We start from the raw sequence: 20,616 nt of genomic DNA on the forward strand, positions 1-20,616 counted from the left end.
GGCAAGATTTCATTCTTTTTGATTGCCGAGTAATACTCCATTGTATATATATACCACATCTTCTTTATCCTTTCATCCATCGATGGACATTTGGGCTCTTTCCATACTTTGGCTATTGTTGATAGTGCTGTGATAAACCTGAGGGTGCATGTGTCCCTTCAAAACAGCACACCTGTATCCCGTGGATAAATGCCTAGAAGTGAAAAACTGTTGAGTCGTAGGGTAGTTCTATTTTTAGTTTTTTGAGGAACCTCCATACTGTTTTCCAGAGTGGCTGCAGCAGCTTGCATTCCCATATAGTTGAGTATCTTGACTGAAGTATCTAACACTAATGTATTATCCTGTGAATTTACAATTACCCAAAATAAAATGTTGAAAGAAATTCAATGGCAGCTAACACCAATTAGCAGACTGTCTTGATTAATATTCCAATGTATACAGCTTTCCAGAGACAATATACTTCAAATTTGTACTGACTAAAAAAGTTTCTTCCCAAATAAGCTACAATTCTGCTGCCATTTTATTACTATTATTTGATTACAACAACAGCAAGGTCAATTCCTTTATAAATATTGCACCTTTTGACTCTTCTGACCATAATTTAATTCACTAGTTACCACTAAAATGGGTTTTGTGGGTTTTGGTCATCAATGAGCTGTCTATTTGTAAAACATGCATTCCAAATTTTTTTCTGATAGTAATGTTTATGTAAATTGATTAGTATCATTTTATCTTACTTAATCCTGCTTTAACCCAAACACATACATTCATATGAATATTACCTGTGGCTGTGGAATACAATGTGGCCCCAGTTAACATATATAGATCTGATGATGATCTATAACTTTCAAACTCCCATGATTTTTCAGAGAACTAATTTTTAGGTTCTAATATTGATCAAATTTGTTTAAAATGTCTGTGCCATAAATATAACTAAACATGTGAGTGGGCAAGAAAGCACATGCCACTTATTTGGTTCAAAGTAACCTTTAGTAAATTGGAAAAAATATATATTTATTTTTCCTAAAGGAAACGAAGAAGGTTACATACAAGTTAGAATTAACATCAAGTTAAAAGGCACCAGCGTGGCTCAATCAATTAAGTATTTGACTTCGGCTCAAGTCATGATCTCACGGTTCATGGGTTCGAGTCCCTAATCAGTCTCTGTGCTGGCAGCTCAGAGCCTGGAGCCTGCTTCAGATCCTGTGTCTCCTTCTCTCTACCCCTCCCCACGCACGTGGTCTCTCTCTCTCAAAAATAAACATTAAGAAAAATTAAAAAAAAATATCAAATGCCAATATAGTACTGATAAGAGCCAATACAGACACTATGTGTGTTTTTTTTTTTTTTCACATTTAAGAAATAGTAAAATAAATGTTTAGAATTTAGGACAGAAACTAGATCAGATAGAGGAAAGGTTAAATGAGGAAAATAAAATTAATTTTAAATAATTATTCTAAAAACAACACAGATTTATATGGTCCTGAAAAAAGGCTTAGACAGAAAAAAAAAGTTTGGACATTCTGCTGGAAAAATCTCTTAATCATAAAGGTCAACAATATAACAATGAAAGCTGTACAAATTTTACCTAAGTAAACTTTCAACTATGTTTTTAAGTTGTCAACTACTTGAGGATGGAGTAAATGAAATTTAAGTCTCTTAAGTTTACAAGCTCTCAGCTGTTCATCATCAAATGTGATAGCTATCAAAGGATTATTGCTAATGAAGAACTTATCACTATCAAGTGAAACAAGTTACCAATTAGAACACTAAATTTAGGGATGCCTGGGTGGCTCAGTCATTTGAGCATGGGACTCCTGATTTCGGCTCAGGTAGATCCCAGGATTGTGGAATCGAACTCGCTCAGTGCTGAGGTCGATTACGATTCCCTCTCTCTGTCTCTGTCCTTCCCCCTGGGCCCCTCTCCCCAGCTCGTGAGCTGTCTCAAATTAAAACAACAACCCCCCAAAATCCACCGAATTTTAAAAAGTAAATAGAATTACAGATCAGAGGTTGGCAAACTATGGTCCAAGGGCCAATACTGGGTTGCCATCTGTTTTTGTCAATCAAGTTTTATTGAAACACAGCTATGCCCATTTGTTTATGTATTGTCTATTGTTGATTTTGCCTTTCAACAGTAGAGCTGAACAGTTGTGACAGACTGAATGACTCTAAAAGGCTAAGATATATACTATCTGACCCTTTACAGAAAAAGTTTGGTGATTCCTGACTTATACTAAGAAGTTCTTTAAGGCTACTCATATTACTATTTATCAATAGTAAGAAAACCATTTCCACATCTTAGGTATATTCATTATCTGAAAGTAGCATAAGATCATATGTTGAGATGAAACTAAAAACGTAGGATGAAAATGCCATCTTTTTTTGTCAGGTAGAAATCTCAATTTTAAAAGTTGAAAATGGGGTTCCAGTCGTTAAGCATCTGACTTCGGCTCAGGTCATGATCTCACAGTTTGTGAGTTCAAGCTCTGCATTGGGAGAGCACGAGCCCTGGGTGAACACCACTTCTCTCCCTCTGCCCATGGGATTTTCTCTCTCTCTCTGCCCCTCTTACTTGTGCCTTCTCTCTCAAACAAACAAACAAACAAACAAACAAACAAACAAACAAGTTGAAAATGGGCTCTAGTAACTCTCTAAGCTGATGCCAGTCAATGAAATGGATACCTAAGAAGGCCTTGAACAGGTAAAAGTAAAAACATGTCAAGTTAAGCAGATAATATAGGAAATGTAATTATTAAAAGAGTAATTACTTACGCTGTATGTGAATGAGCTGCTTTGGCATCTTAAATTCCCCAGGATATATAGACTCATAGTAAGCAATATTACTTTCTGCCTCTGGGACTGGTATAACCATATTATCCCTCTTCTCGCCATACACCTGCTGTGCTGAAATAGCCCGCTGAAGATGGTGTTCCTAAAAGAGGAAAAAATAGGTTAAGTCTATGTATTTTAAAATAGCCAACAGAACATACACTTTATGAAGAGGTTTTTATTTTAAAAATAGAAGGACTTTAGGGGCATATGGGTGGCTCAGCTGGTTAAGTGTCAGACTTCGGCTCAGGTCATGATCTCATGGTTTGTGGGTTCAAGCCCCACATTGGGCTCTGTGCTGACAGCTCAGAGCCTAGAGCCTGCTTCAGATTCTGTCTCCTTCTCTCTCTGCCCTCCCCCACTCGTGCTCTCTCTCAAAAACAAACATTAAAAAAATTAAAGAAAAATAAAAAGAAGGATTTTAATAGCCTTGAAAGGATGTTGACAATACAGTTAGTGGTAAAAACATATTAAGAAGAAACAAGGTTTTGTTAAATACACTGTATACTTTCTCAATTTAAGAAAGGTATTACACTGAAATTGAGTTAAATTATACAAAAGATTCCAAAAAATTGACTAAATTGTTAAAGTTTGCATTTTATAGATGAAATTCAAAGAAAAAGGGTTAAAACATTTAAATTTGTATGAAGAAAGATATGGATAAAAAATTATTCTAATCTCCTTTTTCATAGAATGCTTCATAAATGTGGAAAAATACCTTCATATACATCAACTAATATCTTTTAAAAGAAAGACAGATTATTATCTCCATTTTTAGTTTATGAAATGGACACATTCAAACCTGGTCTTTTGTCTCTATAACCCCTTATGAATTTCCCCTTTTGAATCATACTGGAGTGAGGACAGGGGTTGAAAGCATAGGCTTCAGAGTCTGTGACTCCTGGGAAGATACTTTAGTTTTCTAAATCTGTTTCCTACAGAAAGAGAAAAATAATCTACTTTATAGAGTTGGTTGGAGGTTTAAGTAACATAAGTGTGCCTGAAATGTTTAGTATAATGTGTGGCATATAGCATATAACAGGTACTCAAAATAAACTTTGATTTAGTCACCACACAGAAAGATTTTACCAGTCTGTGATACCACCAGCGCCATAAAAATACCTGTTCTCACCCAGCCCATGTATCGTCACTGAATTTTGGTAAATGTTTCATGAAACTGATTTTTAAAAAAATATATAAAATACAAGTTTAAGGACAAAAAAATATTCCAATGGTCTGAAAACAGAGAATTCCAGTCCTCATATTCAGGTAAGATTTAAAATTCAGATAGGATTCTCCTATGCAACACACAGAGCTTTATTTCTAGGGCGCTGGTTCACTTGATATATCCTGGAGATCTTTCCACAAAGACACTTCTACTACAATTTTGCAAAAGCTGCCTTGTGTCCTACTATATGGATGTACCTGACTTATTTAACCAGACACTAACTGATAGGGAAAAAACATTACAAAACAAAACGAAACAAAACCCTGGAAACAACCTAAGTGCCTACCTTTTTCCCTGAATGCTACAAAAATCACTCCTGTACTGTTACATACAAGACAGCTTTGTGGCTTGGTGAAAGCATCTGTAGGAAAACTGCAAATGAAAGTCCTCAAAGGACACATGGGGTTCCAACAAAATACTGCTTGCAGCATCTTAATGACTCTTTTAAATTTTAAAATCATCCATCTAGTTATTTTAGGTTAATTTCTTTATAAGGATGATTAAGTTTTTCTTAAATTTTGCTGCTGTTTGCTCATTTTCAAAAGTGCTTTTCTTTCTCGACATTTAAATAGATTATTTCTTTTCTAATATTAAGGAAATTGGCCCCAGGTAATAAATTTTCCAAGTATTTTCCTTAAATTTGACTTCTGTTTTTATTTTTTCCATGCAAGAATGTTCTGTTAAATTTATTAATCTTTTTCCTTTATGGTTTTGTCATGTTTAATAAGAGGTATAAATTGTATAGTCACAAACCAGGGTGTACACAAATTCTTTTTTATAATTCAATTTGATCTTTGATTTAGGTTCCCTACTGGCTAATTGTATCTTCTTATACTTTAGTATAGTTTGTTGTCATATCTACTGGCCCTTATCTATTGACACAGGGTGCTTCTGTAAGCTCCAGCTGGGAAGTCAGTCACATGTATACTTTTTCTATACTCAGATTCCCTTAAATGTTGAGAAAAATTTTCTTTGACCTCTGCCCTGCATATTTATACCAAACTCAAGAAGGGAGTGGGGAAGCAAGGCACATTACTCTTAATTGCATTTTGTTCCTAATTTAGAACAGTTAATCTGTTATCACTTGTGGAGGTGAACATGAGACATATAGTCTTTTCCTTTTTTTGTATAAGGACAGACGATGGCAAGCCACTTTTCCTAATGTCATGCATAAAATCATCTATTCCCTTTAATGATTAAAAATGTGCCAGTATTGGGATGCCTGGGTAGCTCAACCTGTGACTCTTGGTTTCAGCTCAGGTCATGACCTCATGGTTTGTGGGATCAAGGCCAGCATACAGCACCACACTGACAGTAGGAGCCTGTTTGGGATTCTCTCGCCCTCTCCCTCTCTCTGCCACTCCTCTCCACACACACCCCTCTCTCTCTCAAAATAAATAAATAAACTTAAAAAAAAATGTGCCTGTATCCTAGAATAAATTTCCCTTGCACTTGGGAGTATTCCTAAACTTTTTTCCTACTCTATCCAATTGTCCCTTATGCCAGATTTAACTGATTTTAAATAGTGTAGCTTCATACTACATTTCATTATCTAGTAAGGCAACTCCTCCCTCATAATTCCTTTTTTCAGAATATTCCTGGCTATCTCATTTATTTTTCTAGATGAACCATAAAGAAAATTACTTTCCAGGTGTGAAAAAGAACCCTTAAAATGTTTTGACTTTTATAGGCAATATAGTATGCTGGTTAAGAACATGGACTTTGGCAACCAAGAGTACTCTGGATCTGAATGTTGGCTCCATGGTTTACTAGCTCTAGGTCTTTAGGACTTGAGACAAGATATTTATCCCAGCATGTTTTATTATCTCTAAGTGTACATTGTGCACTTACCTTATGGAATTGTGATTAAAATGCATGAAACATACTATTCAACATATGGTAGCAAATATGTATCTTTCATTATTAGAAAAACTAAAGAATGTTCTATATGCTTAACAGTTACCATTTATAGTCTCTGTAGCTTGAACAGTGTCCTGTAGATTTTTCCTTATGGTTTTATCTATTTTCCATAACTATGAAACCAAATTTTTATTTATTAATATTAGAGTGAATACTTCCTGCCCTAAAAAACCTTTTTTTTTTTTTAAATAAAATACTTCCCACAATTTCCTCCTATCTTTAACAGTCAAGAAAATATTTTCCCCCTAATACATGGCTTACAGGGGTAGTGTCATAATGTGTGCAAAATACTTTTGAATGGTTCGATTACAGATACATTTTATTATAGAGTAAAAAATAATACTGCAAAACTAACAAGTTTGGAATCTAGGTTGTTCAGCTTTTCTCTAAGTTTGAAAATTTTTATAATATAAAGTTAGATGAAGAATAGGGTACGAAGGACCCTAAGTGTGTAGAGTATAAAAGACTTATGGTTAAGTTCTAAGTCTTTCAAAGCATTCCTCAACAACTGGGATATAGCTATAACTTTATATATCCTTATTTTCCCTTTCCCCATGTATGTATGAGGACTTTAAGACAGGAAGGGGACCAAACACAGGCCACTGTGGCTGGAGCATGGTGAGTGAGCGAGGAGAATAACAGATGCTATCTGCTCGGGGGATTAGCACCAAATCATGCACAGTCATTGGTCATGTTAAGGATCTGTCCTTTTACTAAGGGCAATAGTGGCTGAAAGGTTTTAAAAGATCACCTTGGTTGCTACATAGATAATAAACCATATTCTATAAAATGGAATATGTGCAGCCTTTAAATGGCTCAGAATAATATTTAATATGGAAAAAAAACAACTTATTAAAAAGTTGTAAAATCTTTTTACATCTTTTAAAAAGATGTAAAAACTGTATGTTCAGGATATTTGTAGTAATTAATCTTTTTTAAAATAAAAAGATATAATTGAACATAAGCACATTCAGAAAAAAGTCTAAAAGTAGATGAGCATATATATAAAACAAATCTCTATATTCTTTTATTCCTTTCCCTGCTTTATTTTTTCACAGCACTTACCATCCTCTGACATCTCATATACCTGTTTACTATTGTCACCCCTTTCTCCCCACCCTCCTCTGCCACCCCAATCTAAGCAGCATGAAGACAGGGATTTTTGTCTATTCTGGTCACTGTTAAACAGCCACCCTAAAACAAGAGGTGGGCACAAAGCATAGTGCTTAAATATTTGCTGAATACATATGTATATATGTATGTATGTGTATACACATATACACATATGCACACACATGTATGCACGTGCACACACACATAAAGTTTCAAAGTATAGACACCAAAGAGTAAACAGATTATCTCTAAGTGGTACAATTTTGAAATGCTCTTTTGTACTTTGTTTCCTATATTTTCTAAAATGTAACTATAATACTTTTGGACAAAAAAATATTTGAGTACATTTCACTAAATGATTTTATAAAACACTGTTGATTTCTAAAAGACGTAATTTATTTGGTTCAGTAAAACCTTCCCCATTTAAGTTAGTTTAGTTCAAGAGTAAAATATACTTGTAGCTTTCTAGGTAAAGAAAGTATTTTTAAAACCCAAAACTATATACATCTATTTCTAGGAAACAGAACAAATTACATTACAGTAACATCACATTATAAGTGAAAATGAGATTTTTAATTTGAGTAGGAAGATGTAGAATCGTGAAACCAAGTAACAAATGAATAAATGAGAATGAGTTCTGAATTCAATTCAATAAGTTATTGAATGCCTGGACTAAATACCTAAGACAGATAATCCAATTTTCAATTATAATTTATATAGAAAGTTAGATATTCACTGAAGATAAGATCTGTCAATGAAATTTTTGAATACATCTACTTGCAGCATTAAGTAGGTCAGCTGTGTTCCAATAATTTCAAATAGTCCAGTAAAGAGTATGACAGTTAAAAAAGACAAAATGCTGGATTCTAACCTTAGATTTTTTTTTTTGAACTTTAGGACTTCTGAGAGGTCTTAACATACTAATGGAAATTGTGGTTGTTCAAGAACGGGATGCAGTCCTTCCAAACTTATAACCACAGAATCATTTTTTTTTCAGAAAATATCTGTTAATAGCTCATGGAGAACTTTTGTAATAGTTTGGGAAATGCTGGTAGAGAACAAAAACTAGAGATACAGAGCAGAACATCTAGGATTAAATTTGTTCATTAACTTAGTCCATATTTATTGAGTGCCAACCATGTGCCTGGCACTGGGAACACAATGTTGTAAATAAAATACACACAGTTCCTAACATTGTAGAGCTTACACTCTACTAGAGAGCAGATACTAATACAATAGTCTTAAAAATAAATTGTACAGTGTGGTAAGTGCTATGAAGAAAAAGTACAATGTGTTACTGTAAACATAAACAGGAAAAGGATTTCAAGGACAGTATCATTTTCACTAGTGCAAAGCTAACATCTGCAGTAATGGAACATTTAAGCTAACATATGCAGTAATGGGAGTTACTTAAAAGACTGTTTTAAAAAAAAAAAGGGAATAACTATGTTTGAAGACCACTTATACATTTGACACAGTGGGGAGGTAAAATTTATATTGTATTTATATTAAGCGCAGTTGCAATTAAAAATTAATCACCAAAATACCAAGAACAATTATAATTTTTCATAAAATAACAGAGGCATAAATTCTCAAGTTTGGTTTTACAAGGAACAAAGTAAATAAAATTAAATGATCTAAAGAATTCTTTAATATTTGATCCCACATAAAATGGAGTTAGGTTAACTATAACTTATGATTAAGCAAATAACTTAAAAAGCTTCTTGTACTGCAAGTAATTATGTTTTCTATACATAGCAATATGAACAATAAAAAAGATCTGAAAAGACTGAACAATAATCTTTAGAAAGTTCAGAGGCACATTGTCATGTGTCCATGAAACTTGCTATCGTGACACGAAGCTCCATAAGTATTCACTCATGTTACTTCAGCCCGCCTGGTACACAGAAGAGCATGGGTTTTACAGACAGAATAAGAATACATAAGAATACGTAAGAATCCTAGCTTCCTCATAGACTCCAAGTCCAGCAAGTCACTTTGCTACCTATTTGTATTATTTTGGTTTTTTTTCCCCCTTACCCAACTTTCCCTCTCGTCTCTCACGCAGTTAATGCTTTTTTCTTTTACTCTCCTCTTTGTTATTTTTGCTTATCCCTAGAAAAAGGTTGCCCTTTCGGGTGCTTTTTTATGGTCTCTTTGTTAAATGCATTGGTAGTTAATGTGAAAGGGTTAACTGGTTCTAAACAGGGCATGTCACTTACATTTGAGAAGTCAGAAAATACCATTTTTATTGATTAAATGAGAGTGACATTAGCTATGAGTAGATAAAAATTATCTGAAGGGACAGTATTGCAGCAAAGGTCTCTTAGGCATATGCTCTGTGCTTTTGCTCACATGGATGAATGGCTACCTCTGCTGACATTACCATTCACCATGCCCCTGCTCCTCCATGGAAAATTCCCACTTGTTCTTCTAGGTCTATTTTAAAATTATCTTTCCTCTGCCTCGTCTTAGCACAAATGCTCCCCAGTTTGTGCTTCTATAGTACTACATTCTCTATTTAGAAATTGTGTTGTAATTGTCTATATACTGATCTCTAAAATGTGGACACTATGTTTAATTAACCTTCAATTTTTTTCCTTTAGAAGATGTATTCTCTTGTATTATTTGGGGACTCTAAATTTTTTTTAAGGATGAAGACTAAATACAATTATCTTTGTAACCTGTTCAGCATCTAGCACTATATTTTGCTTTACTGCAGACACTCAATACTTTGTTTTATAATATCTAATAAATATTAGCAAACCGAAAAGAGCTATTTAAGGTCATTTTGTACAAATTCCTAAATAAAGATTAAATTATATTCACTTATTAAGTTTTTGTTTAAGCAAATAATGACCTTAACACTTTGACGTAACAACAATTAAAACCACATTTAGACCCTCTGGGTTAAGAAATTAAAACACGTTATTATAAGCAACAATATATGAAATTCCTTATGGGGAAATAAGTGATTACTAATTTATAAAAAGCCACTTGAGAAATTTAACCCCTGATTATTTACGCATGTAGAGCTAGACTCCACTGCTACTTGAACACAAAGGCTGAGCTGCATTACTTTCTCTTCTATTCTCTGATGACATTTCTAAGAACTAAACATCAGTGCCTATTCAGGAATATGGCTTCAGCAAGGACTGTGTAGTTTTCTACATCCAAACACCCAACTCACGATTGGCTCATTAGAAGAACTTTCTGACTGGTTTCCCTGCTTCCATTTTTTACCATTCTTCATAGAATAGCCAATCTGTTAATATGCAAGGCAAGTCACGCCATTGTTCCATTTAAAATATTCCAGTTATTTCTTACCTCATTCAGAATAAAAGCCAAAGTTCTTAAAATTGCTTACAAGGTCCCAAATGATTTGTATTCCCCCTTTTCTGGCATCATTCACTATTTTCCTCTTCACTCACTTTGCTTTTCCATACTAGATTATTTGCTTTTTTTCAAACTTAGATAGCTTGCCCCCTCACCTTCAAGTCTTTGTTCAAAAGTCATCTTAGCACAAAGATCATTCTTTGCCAGCCTCCCACTATACATCTACCAGAATGGCTAAACTTGAGGCTGACAATACCAAATGATGGTGAGGATGTGGAATAACTAGAACTCTCATACACGGTGTCACTGAGAAAAAGGTATGGAAGATCTTACCAAACATACCCATTCCACATGCCCAGTAATCTCACTCATAGGTTAAATTTACACAAGCCCACAACAAGACGTGAATAAGACTATTCATATGGTTTTATTCATAGTAGTTCCAAAGTGGACACAACCCAGATGTCCATCAATAGGACAGATGAACAAACCACGGTATAGTAATGTAGTGGAATAATACTCAGCAACAAAAAGGAACTACTTATACATGCAACAATAGGAGTAAATCCCCAAAACACCGAGGTGAGTAAAAATAGCTTTATAAAACAGAGTCCACATTCTTTGAGTCCATTTATGTGAAATTTTAAAACAGCCAAAATTAATCTATGGTGAAAAAAAATCAAAACAGTACTTGTTTCTGGGGAGTGGGGGTAAGGATTAATTGGGAAGGGGAATGAAGACACTTTGAGGGATGATGGTAACAATGCTCCATATCTTGATGAGGGTTGGGTTATGAAAGTATAGGAATTGTCAAAATTCAGCTAGCATATACTATTTGTGAATTTCTTTGTATGTGAATTTTACCTCAAAAGAAAACAACAGTAAATACTGAACTGTAGTTAATGACATGTATGTTGAAATATTTAGGAAAACATGCACTGGTGTCTGCAATTTCCTTTGAAATACATCAAAAAATGGATGGGGAGATGGATGGATAGGAGATAGAGTAGAGTAAAATGTTAACAGTAGAAACTAGCTAGTGGGTATACAGGTCGCCACTGTAAATTCTTGAAACTTCACTGTATATGTTTGAAAATTTTCATAATAAAATGTTGCAAAAAATATGAAATCTCTCTCATCTCTTAACTCTAGAACACTTTATCCCACCCTCTTGTTTTCCTCTATAGTACTTAGCTCCTTGCAGACTACTGAATTTACTTATTGTTTTATTTGTTGTCTTCTCTCCTTCTCCTTAAAATATAAGATCCATGAAGGTAGGAATTTGTTTTTTGCTTAGCACTGCCATAGGTCTAGAACTGTGCCTAACACAAATACCGAAGAAATATTTATTGAATAAATGAGCCAGTGAATTGTGCCAATTATTTAAGGTCCACAAACTGTTCTGGTTTGGAACAGACTTCATAAAAAAACTAAGATTAAATTTCATAAAAGCAAAGAAACAAATTAAGGCTTAAACACATTTGGCTTTTGTATTTAAAATACTCATGTGAATAGTTAAAATAGTTGAAGATATGGATTATTTGGGATGAAAAAGAACAATTCAATTCTTACTATTTTCTACAAGGAATAAATGGTAAAAGAACATAAAACTATTACCCTCTATCCCTTCTCCCATTTAGAGATCAATACTCTGAAATTACTTTATTTCTAGAGTATAAAACAGTAAAATGAGACTTTTGCTAAGGTACATGTAAAATAGTCCAGTGTTGTTTCTTCTCTGCGGTGTGAAATAGTGTCAACTTAGTCCATTTCTTACAAAATATTCAGGACATAAAGTATTACGTAACATGGTCAAAGGTAGCCCCAGACAAAACTAAGCTCAATTTTGATGCTTGCCTTCTCATTCCTTTTTGTACCCCTTACATCCCTTTAGACTTGGCTTGTGCTGTATTTACTAAGAGCCTGCATGCCCAATGTGCTGACTGGCATGTGAAGGGGAAGGGACTGAAATTAGTTTCTTTCTACTCTCACAGAAGTGATAATCGAAATTTTTTTTTAATGTTTATTTATTATAGAGAGACAGAGAGACACAGAGCATGAGGGGGGTGGGGGGAGGGGGTGACACAGAATCTGAAGTAGGCTCCAGGCTCTGAGCTGTCAGCACAGAGCTGACACGGGGCTCGAACTCAAACTGCGAGATCATGACCTGAGCCAAAGTCGGTCGCCCAACCAACTGAGCCACCCAGGCGTCCCACAGAAGTGACAACCTAATTGGAATGCTTCCCTAAAAATTAAATGTAAAAAGGCTCAAAAAGCTCTTGTTTCTGGTTATAATCTTTATGCTGATGACTTCTAAGCCTCTGACATATCCTGGAGAGCTAGCTAGTCATCTCTCATTATTTAATACCTTTTAACTCACAAAGTCAAATAAAATACAAACGGGTTTCTCATTTTGGGAGGTTACTACCCTAAATCAACAGTATTGAATAATCAAATTTAAACTTGTCTAAAACTAAACGTGTTTATATAATCTAATACAAACAAAAGCTAGACCAAGATTTAGTCCTTAGCCCTTGTACATATTCACTCTTGCAATTTCATCCATGATCATGGCGTTAACTGCCATTTGTATGCTGATGACGATTCGAAACCTTAATTTCTAGCCCAGATTTCTGCTAAACTCTAGGCACATGTATAAAGACCTCTTACTATACGTTCCACAGACATACCTCACAGACCACGAACACGAACATCCCCACCTGCTGACTCTCCAAATTTGTTCTTGCTCTCGTAATACCTAATTCAGTGAGTTGCACCATCATATATCTAGTCACGCAAGTCAGGAGACTTGATTTTTCCATCTCTCTCTTGCTTCCTACTTCCCCATTTCCAAATAAGGCCATCAGATCCTATAGATTTCTCATTCATTTTATGTCTAGAGATTATTCAGCTTTTTTTTTTTTTTAATCCTATTGTTACAGTTCAGGCAGCAACTAGCCTTCTTACTTCTAGTATCACTATCCTCTAATTCCCTTCTAACGCTACTGCCAGGGGCCTTTCTAAAAGTTAGATCCCATCACTCTGACATTTAACCCTTGGCTGTCTACTGCCTTCATGAGGAAATTCAAACTTCTTGGCATGGCGAACAGGGTCCTTCATGATCCAGCTCTAGCTAATTCTTCCAGTCTAACACTTTATTACTTTTTACCGATTTTCACACTCCAACCACAGGGAACACCTAAAAGAACTTGTTAGTGATACCTATGTGATATTCCCTGTCTTTAAGTCCATCTAAACCTCTCTCTACTCCTTGTAATTCTACTAGGATATCTACCTCTTTCAGAAAGTCTCTTACAGCTATTACATCACACTTTCATAGGGGTAGAATAGAAAATAGGTACAGGTGATTTTTAAAATGTCTATTTCATAAAAATTCAATTAAAATCTTCATGAAATTGAAAACTAAGCAAGTAAGAATTCAGAAAAAAACTTCCTGATAGGGGTTTCACCCTTAAACTACCTGCCTCACACATACCAGAAGGGACAGAGCACAATAGGTAGGGAAGAATACCAAGAATTAGAACAAGCTCAATAATAAGATATTTTTAAAAAGTCATTCATCTTGGATAAAATATTAATCTTTTTTTTAAAGTAGGCTCACGCCCAGCATGATGCCCAATGTGGGGCTTGAACTCACGACCTTTGAGACTAAGACCTGAGCTAACAGCTGGACACTCAACTGACTGAGCCACCTAGGTGCCCCAGATAAAATATTAATCTACTCGGAAGAAACAACTTCGTGAAATCCTTTATAACTTTGGGTATAAAGCCTTAGAATTTATTACTGTGTCTATTAATTCATCTTTCCAGAACTAAAATAGTAATAGCCAACATGTACTGAACATTTATTACATGCCAGGCCTTCGTATATCTTATTTCATTTAAAGCTCATAACAATGTATGTTATATACACACACAGAAAAAGATGTGGCAACTATCATCCCTATTTCACGTATCAGTAAACTTGCCTAAGTTCATTCAATTAGCTGGATTCAAACCCAGCTGTGACTCTAGTATGAACTCTTAACAACTTCATTATATTAATTCCCCAAAAGATGTAGATTCCCCTCAGATTGCTTATTAGATGCAGTTGCTTATTAGATTGCTTATTAGATGCAAGATGTAACTATACAGTGGAGAGACTGGTCCACACCTTGACTAGGTGATCAAAACTAACATTATCAATGAGAGGCAGATAGGTATATGTGCCTCCAGATGTGATACCATGAGAATATGACATCCTTTATGTAATATTCTACCTGGGAGTGCAAAACCTGAATCTAATTGAGAAAACATCAAACTCAAAATGGGATCCTCTGTTAAAAATAAAAAAAATTAAAGAGACTGTAATCTTCAAAAACTATCTGTATCATAAAAGATTAAATACCCACTGAAATATTTAGGAATAAAGGACCATGACGTAGACAATTTAGTCTCACATGGTTTGGAAAAATATATTATGTATGTGCATGTGTTATACAAACACATACAACACATGATAGCATATGAAAAAGCAAACAATAAAGCAAATTGGGCAAAATGTTAACAATTGGTATGTATGGGTGTACTACTTTTTCTTACAACTTTTTTGTAAACTTGAAATTATTTCCCAATAATAGCTTAAAAAAAAAAAAAAGAGTAAAAAGAAAGAGAAAAACAAGACTCCTCGAAATCCAGAGGAAGAGGTACAAGTACTTCTTCCAGAATTACTGCCAAGTAACTGCACTATCTCTGATCACATGTCAGTGAAAGTTTTCTGGCTCTTTAATTTCCTTACCTAAACTAGATATTATCAGAATGCTGTCTTCTGAATAGTTCTAGAGACAGCATTAAGTGTTATGTGAAGAGTTGTGTGATTCATTTTGAGAAATGCATGGACAGGGATAAATAATGTTGAACAGTTTCTGTACAGAAGAATCTTCACAGGTTTTACATATACTAAAATGCACTATGATTTTCCAAATGAGTAATACAGAAGTCAATATACCCTAATTATTACTGACCATTTAGTGTAATTCATCTAAATGTTTGGTGGGACCAAACCTTTAATTTTCAGTATTAAAAAGTATGGTAAGCATTATCATATTAAAAAGTATGGTAAGCATTAAAGTTATATGTTAAACTGTGGCATATAAAAACCATTCTCTTCTACAATAAGAAAGTCTATCAACTTCGGGAAACATAATCTTATGATTTCACTGTTAACTCATACTGAGGTATTTTTCACTGTTTTTAAAAAGGGGGGGGGGACTGTTTTTAGACAATGAAATCTCTGACAATAGAACTCCCTTTTATGGACAGTAGTACAGACTAGCAGTTGGCAAACTATAGCCTGGGGGGGGGGGGGGGCGCAAATCTGGCTCACCATCTGTTTTTGTAAACAGTTTTAGTAGAACATAGCCATACTCATTCATTTACATACTGCCCATGCTGCTTGTGCCCTACAATAGCAGAGCTGAGTAGTTGTGACAGACAGTAAGCCTAAAATATTTACTATCTGACTCATAAAATTTGGAGACTCTTAATATTGGCATAGTTATTTACACTGTTTACTTTTGAAGATTTAGCAGTCTGGTTGTGGTAAGGTGGATCACTGACAGACACGAAAGCATGCCCTATTTACATGGTGAAAATGACAGTAAGAAGGGGGAAGTTAAGTTTATTAAGTAAAATTTTATCTCTATGTTTAGACCCTATATTAGATACTTAACCTTCGTTCTTAAAATGTAGTACTATACCTATTTTACAGGGAAAGTGAAACTCAGTAAGATTAAGTCACTTGCCCGAAGTGGTGGAAGAAGGATTTGGATTAAGGTCTGACTCCAGAACCCCATGCATGGTCTTTCTACTGTGCCTTAATTCCTCCTTCTTGTCTTCTTTTGCCTTCCCCATGTACGGTTGCGTTCTGGCTGGTACTCAGGGGAGGACTCAGAATACTAAGAGAGAAGCAGAAAGGACTTTAAACAGATGAAGAGATGAACAACAGCATCATGGCTACAAGGATCATTGGAAAGCTACAACCAGATAAGGAAATAACAGCCAATTCCCCAACTTCTCTTACAGGATTCTCTTTGAGGTGTTTTACTAAATTAATGCTCAAAAAGCTTAACTGCTGGTAGTACCCAGGCACCATGGATATGAAGGATGGAGCAGAGCAAGATTAAGTCCTAGGAGAACCAAGACCAGGTACGTTATGTTTCCTGTGTAACTACTCTTAATCATCTATCATCCCTACATACATACAGGTCCACAGTAAAGTATAAAGTATGTTTTCTTTTAATAAGCATTGTTTTACCTTGCTAAATAGACAATAGAAATACATTAAAATTTATACTTATTTTACACTAAAATTTTTACTATACTGGACACTTTATTATATCTCTGATACCACATTTACCAAATGTGGAAACAAAGTAATTTCTTTACAGAAATAAATAGTAATATGAGATTTCCTCCAAAAAGAGAATAAGCTTTGAATTAACAGCTAATTGGGAAGGAGTTCATTTTGGCTTTAAAGTATTTTATTTAGGTATTATTATATAATCTACCATAAAAGAAGTCAAGAGGATAATAAGTGATTTACCACCCTAGAGAGATAAGGATCTAAGAAGGATGAAATAGACTCGTTAGAAACTTGTTCTTCCATCAAAAATAACAGATTTATCTCTTGTATTTTTCTGCAAGTCAATGTAGCAAGACTTAGCTGCTGTTATATTGTTCTTATTAATATTTTGTTTTACCTCTCAAAAGTATAAACTTTCAGGGTTTGTATGAATGCTAATAAGTTTTGTGCATGTTTAAGGTAACTGTGGAAAACACTATAACGTGGCTAGTATACAAAGAAAGTATAGGAAGTTCATACACTAAAACTAATCTCACAAATTTTCTTTTCTTAACTAATACCAAGTCCCTTGGTTTCACCAAAACCATTAAACTCCCAGTGTGATAATTTCTGAAAGCTGTGTCTTGTAGTAGCTAAAAAATAAAAGGTGCTCTGATAGTCTCAAAACTTTCTTTTTAAATTATATGCCTGTTTCCTTTACTTACTCAAACTCACTCCCCCTTTATTTAAACACAGTGGTGGATGAAAATAAGTATTTTTAATCCCAAATTATTTTAATTTAATGTTATTTTGTGTCATAAATTATCTTCTTATAAATTACAAAACATATTGCATGGAAATAAAATTTGATTTTAATATTAATTTTTTATTAGAATACCCTTTATCAAATAGGAAAACATTTACAAGGTATACTATTTAAAAGCACACACTTTGATGTCAGAAACCTGGATTGGAATTCCAATTGTGTCACTTAAACTACTGTGACTTAACTTCTTTAACCCTAAATTTTCTTTTTAGTAAAATGAGGTAACTGCCATTATAAAGATAAAATGAGGTAAGAAATGCAGGTAACCTTTTAGCATAGCACCTAGCACATACTTACTAGCTTCTAATAATATAAATAATGATACCAACTTAACCTTTTTTTCCTTATCATTAAAGGGCAGAAAATGCTACCTAATTTATAAAAACTGCATTGAGGATTAAGTAAAATTGTGTCTATAAAACTGGTGTATTATTGTAACAGCAAATTTCAATAAATGGCTAAGTTATTAATAGACATTGTTTTACTGTAGCTATATGTGAATCAATAAGTTGATAAGACTAAGTTCAAATTTACCTGTGTTTTCTTAAATGATGTCCTTTCTCCTAACTAATCCTATAAATAAGGACATTTTAAACCTCTTAATTTTTATTGGCAGTCTGTCATTGTTAAAAACAATCCTAACCTCCAAAGACTGTCAAATCTCACTCACTGTAAACTTCAAGAACTTTATATGACAAACTCAGGCACATTACTATAGTAACTCCACTCACTTTTTCAGCTTTTACAAAAGAACGAGAACTCTATACACTCTAAAGTACAAAAGAAAAAAAAAAAAACCTGCACTGCAGTCATAAGGAAGCCCTGTTCTCTCAGCTTTCCTGATCAAATTAAATTCATGGCAGTAATTCACTTCAAAGATTATTTTCACCACACATCTTATCCTACAATGGATATGAGATAACTCACTGGAACATTTTAAAACTAATTTATGCTACCTGAAATAAATTTGGTTTCCTCTTTCCTATGAAGAGAAAAATGCGTAACTTTTATTTGGGAAGGGCAAATGGCTGCAAAACTTGAACATACCTACAGCAGTTTTAGATTTAATCTTCACATTTGAATTATTCTCTATTTAGTTGGTATCTATATTCATAAGAGAAGGGAAATTATATTCTTTCTTGCAAAGGTCTTTAGGCTTATATAAACATTACATGAATTCTCTTATTTCATAGCAGAAAGAGATGAAATAACTAAATAAAGCTTCGAGATAATGTTTAAGACAAGTTTCCTACAAAAGCATTAAATCATGCTTGTAAGTTTTATCTTAGAAGCTGCATTAAATTTGGTCAGAATAAAACTCTGACTCTTCTATACCTAAACAAAAGTAATATACTTTCATGATCCCATTTTAAAGAAGGAAACTATGGCAGACACTGCCAATTTTTTTTAACCCCATAAAGGCAAATTTTCCAGTAATAAATGCCACCAAAGGGCTGATGTTAAACACCTGTACTTAATTAGAAATTTACACTTATCTCAATCTGATGATGCCAACCAAAGTATACCTTCTAGTAAGTGAGATATTTATATTATAATCTCACCAAACCATGGTAAGAATGCAAAACTTATGATTTAAATGGACTAAAGGAGGACAGGTTAAAAACCTTAGGTTCAGAACATAGCTTACTGAAGGTATACCTTTTATGTCTTCACAAATGTCTTCAAATACCCTCCTTTCTTCATCCTCTTTTCCCAACACACAAAGAGAAATACGGAAAGTGTAATGGATAGCCCTTAGTTCTGTTCATCAAATTATTCCTGGCTGCCTCCCAGGCACACAGTAATATTGTGCTTTCTGGCTCTCCTGTGGCTGGTGGGACTAGGTGCCTAATTCTGGCCAATGAGTTGTGAATCAAAGTGACTTACTGCATCTAGGCCAGAGTATTTTGCTGCTGGTGAAACACTCGAAATCTCCTTCTGTCACCATACTTGAGATGTTGACTGCTGCATCTGCCTAGTTCCCCACCTGACCCATGAAAAAATGTTACATAAAACAAGAAATAAACTTTTGAAGTTGCTGCTTATCACATCAGAACCTAGTTGATCCTGATATAAATTGGTTCCAGAAGTGGGATACTGTTGTAACACAAAGACTAAAATATATTCCATTAGTTTGGGGGCCAAGCAGGAAGGACACTTCTCAGAGGATGGAAGGATGATAATCTGTATTAGGGAGTACAAATTATTTGAAATAAAAGGCAGTTATAGTTTGAAAAGCAAATAATGTACTTAATGAAGCTGTAGTTTTAGGAGAAGAGGTTAAAAAAACAACACCAAAACGGTGTTCTGGTTGCTCTGTGTTCAGTATTGTAAGTAACAAATTTAAAAAACGGATTAGTTTGTAAAACAAGAATGACAGGGACTTGTAGTATTTGAAGAATGTTTCTCAATCTGAGTCATAAGTAAAAATTAAGAAGGCTATTGACTAACAAAGGAAGAGCAGCAGACCTTGAGGGTAAGTTTCAGATCAGAGTAAAACACTTGAATTGATTAGAGTCTCAAAAGCAAAGACCCAATTAAAACTGTGTTAATGCTTTCAGTTGAACAAAACAGCTCTGAGGAAAAAGAAAGGACATTAAGGGTGTAGCTTTTCCAGCAAAAGTTAATAGGTTTATGCTACTAGCAATTAGGAGACTGGCATCTGATAAAGAACTATGAATACAGGCTATAGCATACTGAGCTTAAATGAAAACACATTAGAAGCCTACTACAAAGTTGTGCTGCCAATTAACAAAAATCAAAAGCCCATATCAAAATCTGATTGATTTAGAAGTATACTTGCATTACCTCCCCTAATATTTTCTAATACCTACTTCAGATGAGGCTAGGGAAGATGATGGAGAATTAAAGAATACCAAGAGCCACAACAAACAATGGACTGGGGAGACCTTCCAGAAGAGCAGATTTAGTACCCGAATAAGAATATTCCCCATATCCAGAGGAAAGGGACCCTTTTAAAAGTCAGCCTGGTGAGATTTTTGAGTTGCTTTGGATTAG

At 34.3% G+C, this 20,616-nt stretch overlaps 1 protein-coding gene across 6 annotated transcripts in view; it reads right to left on the reverse strand.

Moving 5' to 3' along the window:
- Positions 1-20,616, reverse strand: part of EPC1 (enhancer of polycomb homolog 1) — a 105,202-nt gene that overhangs the window by 29,167 nt on the left and 55,419 nt on the right. For all 6 annotated transcript variants that reach the window (XR_008300009.1, XM_027073761.2, XM_053225488.1 and 3 more), the window contains one exon: positions 2,776-2,935. Coding sequence is in view for 5 of the 6 variants with exons in the window: in XM_027073761.2 (XP_026929562.1) it covers positions 2,776-2,935 (160 nt within the window). In the remaining variant the exon portion in view is untranslated. The remainder of the gene's footprint in view (positions 1-2,775; positions 2,936-20,616) is intronic.

Source organism: Acinonyx jubatus, chromosome B4 (genome assembly GCF_027475565.1).
Source record: "Acinonyx jubatus isolate Ajub_Pintada_27869175 chromosome B4, VMU_Ajub_asm_v1.0, whole genome shotgun sequence".
Classification (NCBI taxonomy): Eukaryota; Metazoa; Chordata; class Mammalia; order Carnivora; family Felidae; genus Acinonyx; species Acinonyx jubatus.